The 10517-nt window shown below is 49.4% G+C and overlaps 1 protein-coding gene across 4 annotated transcripts in view; it reads left to right on the plus strand.

Moving 5' to 3' along the window:
- Positions 1-10517, plus strand: part of PLCD4 (phospholipase C delta 4) — a 35183-nt gene that overhangs the window by 17480 nt on the left and 7186 nt on the right. Inside the window, exons 9-17 of one of the 4 annotated variants that reach the window (XM_021074675.1) lie at positions 263-415; positions 4939-5124; positions 6858-7014; positions 7371-7487; positions 7721-7893; positions 8703-8838; positions 9185-9334; positions 9412-9519; positions 9703-10091. In XM_021074675.1, coding sequence (XP_020930334.1) covers positions 263-415; positions 4939-5124; positions 6858-7014; positions 7371-7487; positions 7721-7893; positions 8703-8838; positions 9185-9334; positions 9412-9518 — 1179 coding nt within the window. In that variant the 3' untranslated portion in view covers position 9519; positions 9703-10091. 4 annotated transcript variants of the gene reach the window in all.

The raw sequence follows: 10517 nt of genomic DNA on the forward strand, positions 1-10517 counted from the left end.
GCGTGGCTTTCCCACTGTGAGCCAGAAAACTCAGATTCCAGAGGGACCTGGGTCAGACCTGGCTCAGAGCTGAGATTTGGAGTCCCAAAGTGACTTTAAGATGTGGGGTACCCAGATCCAGGGAGAGCTCCTTGAGGTCTGGCAGAGGGTCAGGGACTTTGGCCGTCAGGGTACGCAGATGACTGAGTAGGGGGGCCTGGAGAAGCAAGGAAGTTAGAGGCCTTAGAACTCTGGCTCCCGTGTGCCCTCCCCGCTTCATCAGACATCAGACTATCCAGTCATCTTGTCCCTGGAGAACCACTGCAGCTGGGAGCAGCAGGAGATGATAGCACACCACCTGACTGAGATCCTGGGGGAGCAGCTCCTGAGCACCACCTTGGATGGGCAGCTTCCCACTCAGCTGCCCTCCCCCGAGGTAGGGACCTTCTTCTCCCTCAGGCCAGGCTTCCCTGTCACCTGGGCTCCTTCTTCCATGCCCATCTTGCTCCCTTCTCACCCTCAGACGGACCATGTTGCTCTTTAATATCTTTGGAGACACCTTTAATTTTTTCTTTTTGGTCTTTTTTTGCTATTTCTTGGGCCGCTCCCGTGGCATATGGAGGTTCCCTTGGCATATGGACGTTCCCAGGGTCGAATCGGAGCTGTAGCCGCCGGCCTACACCACAGCCACAGCAACGCTGGATCGGAGCCGCATCTGTGACCTACACCACAGCTCACGGCAGCACCGGATCCTTAACCCACTGAGCAAGGCCAGGGATCAAATCCACAACCTCATGGATCCTAGTCGGATTCGTTAACCACTGCACCACAACGGGAACTCCGAGACACCTTTAATTTAACAAAGAATCTGGAGTCCCCATTGTGGCTCGGTGCTAACAAACCGGACTCATATCCATGAGGGCGAAGGTTCCATCCCTGGCCTTGCTCAGTGGGTTGTGGATCTGGTGTTGCCATGAGCTGTGGTGTAGGTCACAGATGCGGCTCAGATCCTGCATTGCTGTGGTGTGGTGAAGGCTGGCAGCTGCAGCTCTACTCCAATTTGACCCCTAGCCTGGGAGCCTCCATATGCCATGGGTGCGGCCCTAAAAAGAAAAATAAAAACATTAAAAACAATACAAATAATAATAATCTAATTCAACATAGAATTCTAGATATAGTTCTCTAAATTTAAAAGCATTTAGGAGTTCCCTAGTGGCTCAGTGAGTTAAGAATCTAGCATTGTCACTGCAGCAGCTTGGATTGCTGCTGTGGCACAGGTTTGATCCCTGGCCTGGGAACTTCCACATGCCACAGGTATGGCCGAAATTAAATAAATAAATTAATTTAAAAAATAATTTATTTACTTTAAATTTCCTTTTAAAAATTTGTTTGTTTTTTTTTTGTTTGTTTTTTTTTTGTCTTTTGCCTTTTTAGGGCTGCACCCACGCGGCATATGGAGGTTCCCTGGCTAGGGGTCGAATTGGAGCTGTAACTGTTGGCCTACGCCACAGCCACAGCAACTCAGGATCCGAGCTGTGTCTTCGACCTATACCACAGCTCACAGCAATGCTGGATCCTTAACCCACTGATCAAGGCCAGGGATCTAACCCACAAACTCGTGGTTACTAGTCGGGTTCATTAACTACAGAGCCACGACGGGAACTCCTATATTTCTTTATTCAGTGGAAAATCTTAATTTTTTCCTGATAGTTCATAATTGTTGCTGGCTACACAAATAAGGAGAACGAGAAATCCCCCCACCATAATCTCAACCTGTCCCATAACAGCTGTCAGTATATTTTTTAAATGCTTATGTAAACATATATGTGAGCATATGGTTACATTTTTTAAAACATAAATGGGATGATCTTTTCTATCCCTTTTATATCTCGCATATCATACATATCATGAATGTCTTCCCCTGTATAATTTTTTCTTTTTCTCTTTTCTTTTTTCTTTTCATTTTATTTTTTGTCTCTTTAGGGCCACCCTCATGGCATATGGAGGTTCCCAGGCCAGGGGTCAAATTGGAGCTGCAGTTGCCGGCCTACTCCATGGCCACAGGAATGCAGGATCTGAGCCACGCTGAGACCTACACCACAGCTCACAGCAATGCCGGATCCTTAACCCACTGAGCAAGGCCAGGGATCAAATGCATGTCCTCATGGATACTAGTTGGGTTCATTAACCACTGATCCATGACAGAAACTCCCTATTGGCCATAATTTATTCAACTAATAGATGGTAACCATAACCAGTAAATGGTAAACATTTAGGTTGCTTGAAATGTTTCATGTGTACACACGTCTTTGTCCATTTACTCTTTCTCTGAGATAGATTCCTAGAAGCAAACTCGCTGGGTTGAAAAGTTTGCAGGTTGACATTTCTGGTTATTATTGTCAAGTCGCCCTCTGGAAAAAAATCCCAACCTGCACTCCAAGCCACAGTATAAGTGTGACGACAAATAACTACAGTAGTAGGATGATTCATAGTGGCAAACCTGGGAAAAAAGTCACATTTTGGAGTTCCCACTGTGGCACAGTGGGTTAAGAATCTGACTGCAGCAACTCGGGTAGCTGCAGAGGCGCAGGTTTGATCTCCAGCCAGGCTCAGTTTGCTGCAGCCTGTGCCATAGGTTGCAGCTGTGGCTCAGAGTCAATGCATGACCTGAGAACTTCCATATGCTATGGTGTGGCCATAAAAAAAGTCAAGTTTTTAAAAAAGAAATGTCTATATTTCCTTCTTTTGAATTAGTTGATATTACTATTTACCCAGTTTTGTTAGGGTCTATAAGTTTTAATTGATGCACAACAGTTTTTTAGAATGTTAAAAGATATTAATGCTGTGTGTTATGCATATTAACACATATTAATGCAAAATGTTTTTTGTGGCCTACTTTTTCTTTTTGTATTTATAGCATCTTCTGCCTTACACAGGTTTTTAAGCTTTATGTAGTCAAATCTACCAATCCCTCCTTTTTTTTTTTTTTTTTGTCTTTTTGCTATTTCTTGGGCCGCTCCCGCGGCATACGGAGGTTCCCAGGCTAGAGGTTGAATCGGAGCTGTAGCCACCAGCCTACGCCAGAGCCACAGCAATGCAGGATCCGAGCCGCATCTGCAACCTACACCACAGCTCACGGCAATGCTGGATCATTAACCCACTGAGCAAGGGCAGGGACCAAACCCAAAACTTCATGGTTCCTAGTCAGATTCGTTAACCACTGCACCACGACGGGAACTCCCCAATCCCTTTTATGTCTTCTGAGTTTTCATTTCATGGTTGTTGTTTTTCTTTTTTTGGCCACGCCCACGGCATGTGGCAGTTCTGGGCCAGTTATCAAACCTGCACCATAGCTGTAACCAGAGCCACAGCAATGATAATGCCAGATCCCAATCCGTTGAGCCAAGAAGTAACTCCTCATCTCATGGGGTTTTTTTGTTTGTTTGTTTTTTTGTTTTTGTCTTTTTAGGGACATACCCGTGGCATATGGAGGTTCCCAGGCTAGGGGTCGAATTGGAGCTACAGCTGTGGGCCTACACCACAGCCACAGCAACGTGGGATCCAAGCCGCGTCTGTGACATACACTACAGCTCACAGCAATGCTGGATCCTTAAACCATTGAGTGAGGCCAGGGATCGAACTCACACTTCCTGGTTACTAGTCGGGTTCGTTAACCACTGAGCCACCACGGGAACTCCATCATCTCGTGTTTTCAAAGGATTTGCTACCTTAAGGTCATTAAAAAAAAATGTCTATTTTCTTTTAATATGCTTATGTTCTTTATATTTACGTAAATCTTTAATCTATGAGGATTTTTTTTTTCTTTTTAGGGCTGCACCTGAGGCATATGGAAGTTCCCAGGCTAGGGTCCAATTGGAGCTATAGCTGCCAGTCTATGACATAGCCACAGGAATGTGCTATGAGGAATCTTTATGTGTCAAATGTGAGGTAGGGGTCTGCATTTTTTTCCCCCTTATGGATAGAAATATTACAGGTTTGGAGTTCATGTTGTGGCTCAGTGGGTTACGAACCCAACTAGTATCCATGAGGATTTGGGTTCGACCCCAGGCCTTGCTCATTGGGTTAAGGATCCAGCATTGCTGCAAGCTTCAGTGTAGGTCACAGATGTGGCTTGGATCCTGAGTTACTGTTGCTGTGGCTGTGGCTTAGGCCTTGCACATGCAGCTCTGATTCAACCCCTAGCCTGGGAATCTTCCGATGCTGCAGATGCAGCCCTAAAAATAAAAGAGAAAATAAAAAGAAGTTCCCACAGAAAGATTGCTTGCACACAGAAGGGAATTCCTAGTGGGTTTTTCGTTGTTGTTGTTGTTGCTTTTTAGGGCCACACCCACGGCATATGGAGATTCCCAGGCTAGGGGTCGAATTGGAGCTACAGCTGCGGGCGTACACCACAGCAACACCGGATCCTTAACCCACTGAGCAAGGCCGGTGATTGAACCCACAACCTCATTGTTCCTAGTCAGAAATCATTTCCACTGTGCCATAACAGGAACTCCGGGAATTCCTGGTGTCAAGTGAACTTATAATATTTCTTTCTTTCTTTCTTTTTTTTTTTTTTTTTTTTTTTTTGCTTCTTTATGGCCACACTGCAGCATACAGAGGTTCCCAGTCTAGGGGTCATATCAGAGCTGCATGTGCAGGCCTACACCACAGCCACAGCAATGTGGGATCCAGGCCACGTCTGTGACCTACACTGTAGCTTGCAGCAATGCTGGATCCTTAACCCACTGAGTGAGGCTGGGGATCGAACACACATTCTCATGGACACTATGTTGGGTTCTTAATCTGCCAAGCCACAATGGGAACTCCCCAGTGAGAACTTATGATCAGTCACTTCCTTTGCCTTTGAGGTGGTCCTGTGAGAGCAGTGGGACCTGCATGATCTCCAGAGGGTTCCAGAGCAGATAATTAGACAGGCCCTTCATTTTTGTCCCCTAGGAGCTTCGGAGGAAGATCTTGGTGAAGGGGAAGAAGTTAAGAACACTTGAGGAGGATCTTGAGGAAGAGGAGGAAGAGCCAGAAGAGTCTGAACTGGAGGGGGAGCAGGAGGCTGAGCTGGAGCTGGAGGCCCAGTTTGAATCTGAGCCCCAGGAGCTGAGCCCTCGCAGTAAAGACAAAAAGAAGGTAAGCCGGGAGAATGGTCTTTCTGTTCTGGCATTTGATCAGTCTGGACCACAAGCTGAGAGCCCACGTGTGAAGAGACTGGAGCCAGGCAGGGTGGCTGGCCAAGGGGCAGAATGCTCCTTGCCTCCGATGAAAGAGGCCTAAGAATGCATACAAGAGCATCACTATATATATATATCGCATCACTGTATTGCCATATAGATAGATCGCAGTGAATTTCCAACCTCTTCGCCCTCAAATCTTTTTATTTATTTATTTAAAAAAATTTTTTTTGTCTATTTGCCTTTTCTAAGGCTTCACCCGCGGCATATGGAGGTTCCCAGGCTAGGGGTCCAATCGGAGCTATAGCTGCCGGCCTACACCAGAGCCACAGCAACTCAGGATCCGAGCCGTGTCTATAACCTACCCCACAGCTCACCGCAATGCTGAATCATTAACCCACTGAGCAAGGTCAGGGATCGAACCCAAAACCTCATGGTTCCTAGTCGGACTCGTTAACCACTGAGCCACAACGGGAACTCCCCTCAAATCTTTTAAAAGTGAACTCGTATAGGGAAGCTCAGGATACAAAACAGATAAATGCAAAGCCATCCTGGTTGAAGCACCCCCTTGGCTCTCTCCTGGATCCCCCAAGTAACTTCTGAGACATCTTTGTATTACTTCCCAGTCTCCTTAAAGGCCAGTTTAAAAACCACTGATGGGTGTGTGTGTGTTTATATTGTGTAAGTAGGGCTTGCTAGAGTGACTGCTGTGGCCTCAACTAAAGTGGGATTAGTTCGAGAAAGATTCTTGGAAAAGGTGAATCTGAGGAAGGGCCAGAAAGAGCCAAAGAGAAGGAGCAGGAAGAGCTGGGGAAGGGGCACTACTGGCGGGATCTGCAAATATCCTGCTTTGAAGTCTGCATTTCTCTCTCTTGTGCACTTACTTGGCTCAGCTAACTTCTAGCTTATCCTGTTCTCGCTGAAGCTGTGTTGTCTAACCTGCTGCCAGGCCCAGGGATGGAAATGGGAATTCAGGAGAAAAATTTGGGACTCTCGCATCCTTCCGGGTGTGACTTCCGTGACCATTTGTATACCTTGATGTATCTGTCTGGGCTCAAGCACTGCTTTTTTTTTTTTTTTTTTTTTTTTTTTTTCCCCTTTTTTAGGGCTGCACCTGTGGCACATGGAAGTTCCCAGGCTAGGGGTCTAATCAGAATCGCCACAGCCACAGCAGCGTCAGATCTGAGCTGCATCTGCAACCTACACCACAGCTCATGGCAACGCCAGATCCTTAACCCACTGAGCGAGGCCAGGGATTGAACCCCCAACCTCATGGTTCCTAGTTGGATTCGTTTCCGCTGCACCAAGACGAGAACTCCTGTTTAATAATAATAATGAATTTAAAACCCATTACCTGCAAAGTAACATAGAGCAGACCCTTCAAGCCCAGAGGCTGAAACTGATCCCATCAGTATCTAGAGACAGCCTTTATTCCCATTCCCATCCTCAGGTTGTGAGGTGCCCGCTGTTGTGTTCGCCTTTGTGTTGTGAGATTATGACCCAGGCTCCTATTTCCAAGCCTGGGGTCCTTCTCTTTCCCAATCAGGTGAGGCAGGAGGGAGACTACAGTGGGGAGGCAGTGGGCAGAGGCTTAGGCTGGGTGGGGAAGCACAGATCTTGGCCACTGGCTTCTGCCCTCTCCGACTGCTGATGCTTCAATTCCATCTTCCTCTCTACTGTCTCCTCTTCTAGAAAGTCAAGGCCATCTTGTGTCCAGCCCTCTCTGCCCTGGTTGTCTACTTGAAGGCGGTCTCATTCTACAGCTTCGCTCATTCGAGGGAGCACTATCGCTTCTATGAAATATCATCTTTCTCTGAAGCCAAGGCCAAGAGCCTCATCAAGGAGTCCGGTCAGGACTAAAAGGGGGAGGTAGGGGAGGAATTGGGATGAGTAGAGTCAGGACTGCTGGGCAGGCAGATGAGTGCCAAGAAAGAGGACGGGGGAGGTGAGGAGGGATGGGGAGCCAAGCAACTCCTCAGACCAGGCAAGGGACAGGAGTGTGGCTTGTGGGCTGAAGGCTCCAGGAGGAAGCAGGCTGTGGGAGATGGTCTGCATGGAACAGCAAGAGGCACAGCCAAGCTCTCTAGAGCCAGCCTTCAGAGATGCTGGAGAGAAGAGTGAAGTGGGTGGGCAGGGTCCTTGGCACCAGGGAAGAGGAGCATCCATCCCACCCACTAGCACCCCATCCCCACACCCACTTTACAGGCAATGAGTTTGTGCAGCACAACACCTGGCAGTTAAGCCGTGTGTATCCTGGTGGCCTGAGGACAGATTCATCCAACTACAACCCGCAAGAATTCTGGAATGCAGGCTGCCAGATGGGTGAGGGGGCGGTGGGAACAGGGGGAAGCGAATGGAAGGGGAGCAGGTGGGAAGTAAATCCCTGGCAGGTGAGGGCTGGGGCCGGGGATGCTCTGAGAAGCGTGCTAGCTGAGGAAGGTGCTCCCATGGAGTTCCCAGCAGCCCTTTCACACTCCACGTGTCTGTCTAACTCCTGGAAGCGGGGGCTGGCTGGCCCCCATGGTGAATCCTTCCCTTTTCTCCCGGGCCCTCAGTGGCCATGAATATGCAGACTGCGGGGCTTGAGATGGACCTCTGTGATGGGCTCTTTCGCCAGAACGCTGGCTGTGGCTACGTGCTGAAGCCAGACTTCCTGCGTGACGCTCAGAGTTCCTTCCACCCCGAGAGGCCCATCAGCCCTTCCAAAGCCCAGACCCTCCTAATCCAGGTATAATGGAAAGAGAAACTGTTGGGAGGAAACTGGGATAGCTGAGGTAGAGGCTGGGGATGGGGGAGGTTGGTGGGGGCAGAGTGGCTTGGTCTGACGGGAGTATAATGGGTGAAAAGCTCCTCTGGAGAGGCTGCATGGACCTTGGAGCCAGTTGCCTGGATTCAAACCCATTTACTAGTTGTGTAATGTGGGGAAAACTGCTTAACCGTCATCTCCTCACCTTCAAAACCAGGGTCGTGATACCACCCATTCCACAGGGCTGTTGTGATTAATGTGAAGCGCTAACCCCAGGGTCTAGGGCTTCATGAGTCCTACAGAAGGTTTGCTGTGGAAGCACCCACTTTCAAACCAAATTTCTACTTGGATGCATTTTATTTTAGTCTTTCTAGGGCCACATCCTCGGCATATGGAGGTTCCCAGGCTAGGGGTTGGATTGGAGCTGTAGCCGCTAACCTACATCATAGCCACAGCAACACCAGATGCGAGCTGCATCTGCAAGCTACACCACAGCTCATGGCAATGCCAGATCCTTAACCCACTGAACAAGGCATCGAACCTGCGTCCTCATGGATGCTAGTCAGCTTCGTTTCTGCTGAGCCACAACAGGAATTCTCATTTTAAATAGCAGATAAGGTACCAGAAGAAAGTACATTACCCATGAGAATTAGCTCTGCAAACCCAAAAGCTAGAGCCCAGGGTCCTGTGACCCCCCTCCCCTCAGCCTTCCTCCTCCCCACCCAGGGTTGAGAACTGGAGGGGGGCTGGGCTGAGCAGGAACTAGTGAGGTTCCAGAGCCCTGGTTGCAGGTAATCAGTGGTCAGCAACTCCCCAAAGTGGACGACAGCAAAGAGGGGTCCATTGTGGATCCACTGGTGAGAGTGGAGATCTTTGGCGTCCGCCCAGACACAGCCCGGCAAGAGACCAGCTACGTGGAGAACAATGGTGAGACTGGGCAGCGCCGGGGATGGGGTGGGGGGAGCACGGCTGTTGTTTTCCTACCACCTGGCCCTCCTTTAAGTACAGTCCCCTCTCCCGCCACCTCCATGGGAGGCAGCGTGGAACAGGACGAAGAAAGAGGACTTGGACACCTTGGGTCTGAATCCAGGCCCCTCATTTACAAGCTCCGATGACCTAGGCAAACTGCTTAAGGGCTCTGCGCCTCCATTTCCTCACCTGTGAAATGGTGACTGCCAAGAAAATCAGCGAGAGGACACAGGGAAAGCGAGCCGGCAGGGTCAACAACGTCTGTTTCTTCACTCCTTCCCTCGCTGCCTCTCTCCCCGCTCAGGTTTTAATCCCTACTGGGGGCAGACCCTCTGCTTCCGGGTCCTGGTACCTGAACTGGCCCTGCTGCGTTTTGTGGTAAAAGATTATGACTGGAAATCCCGAAACGACTTCGTCGGTCAGTACACCCTGCCCTGGAACTGCATGCAGCAAGGTGAGCCAGTCCCTCCGCCCTGGCCCGCGCCGCAGCTCTGGCTGCCTTCCTAATGCTGTCCTCCTGTCCCCTTCCAGGTTACCGCCACATACACCTGCTCTCCAAGGATGGCATCAGCCTCCACCCAGCCTCCATCTTCGTGCACATCTGCATCCGGGAAGGGATAGAGGGGGTTGAATCTTAAGGTGGGCATTTCACAGGAAGGGTGGGTGCGCTGGCTTTAGATAATAAGGGAAACCTGGACGTGTGCTCCAGAAAGCAAACAGAGCTGGTGAAAATACTCAGAGCTGGGCTGAGTATTTCCTAGGCAATTACTTCAGCTTTCCTGACAAGGACCTATGTTTCACCTTCTCTTCCCTTTCCCCAAGCCTCTGTCATCACTCCTGTCTCTTCCCTCTGCATCCTCTATACTGGAGTTCCTGGCTTCCTCTTGCTGTAGGCTCACTGCCATACCCAGATCCAGGACTCCTCTTTCCCACCCACTCTGGCTCAAAGGCGGAGTGCAGCTAGAAATCCAGAGAGGGGCTTGGGGCAGAAAGATTCAGAGAGGCACTATCTCCTCCACTCCCAATTCCTCAAGTCCAGAGCCAGAGGAAGGAGAAAGCGAGCCTCGAGGCTCCCCAGGCAAAGGCTGGGGAAGATCTGACCTCAAGACTGTACAATGACACTCAAGAGAACAGCGAATGGTCCTCAGAGTCCCCAGTGGACTGCTTCTCCCCAGCCCCACCGGTATAAATAGAACTTCTCTCCAAAACTGGCTTGAGCATGGCCTCTCATTGCTGGGCAAGAACAAGGGTTGGGGACATTTGGGTACATGAGTAGGGTAGGGAAAAGGTGGAAAAACAAGGTTTCCAGCCACTGCCCCCCCCCACATACTACACAGAAAGGGTAATCAGTATGGCTTCTAAGGGGAAAAAGGAGCAAAAGGAGGAGACAAAGCATTTTGCGATCCCATCCCATGTTGCTGTGAGCTGTGGTGTAATCGCAGATGCGGCTGTGGCACAGGCCAGCAGCTGTAGCTCTAATTAGATCCCTAGCCTGGGAATCTCCAATATGCTGCTAGTGTGGCACTAAAAAACAAAACAAAACAAAACAAAAAAAACAAAGAAAAAAAAGAGCTATGTGATCCCAGCCCTCCTGAAGACTTTGCCTGGTATAGTCCTGGTTTATGTCTGATGTCTCA

This window comes from Sus scrofa, chromosome 15 (genome assembly GCF_000003025.6).
Source record: "Sus scrofa isolate TJ Tabasco breed Duroc chromosome 15, Sscrofa11.1, whole genome shotgun sequence".
NCBI lineage: Eukaryota > Metazoa > Chordata > Mammalia > Artiodactyla > Suidae > Sus > Sus scrofa.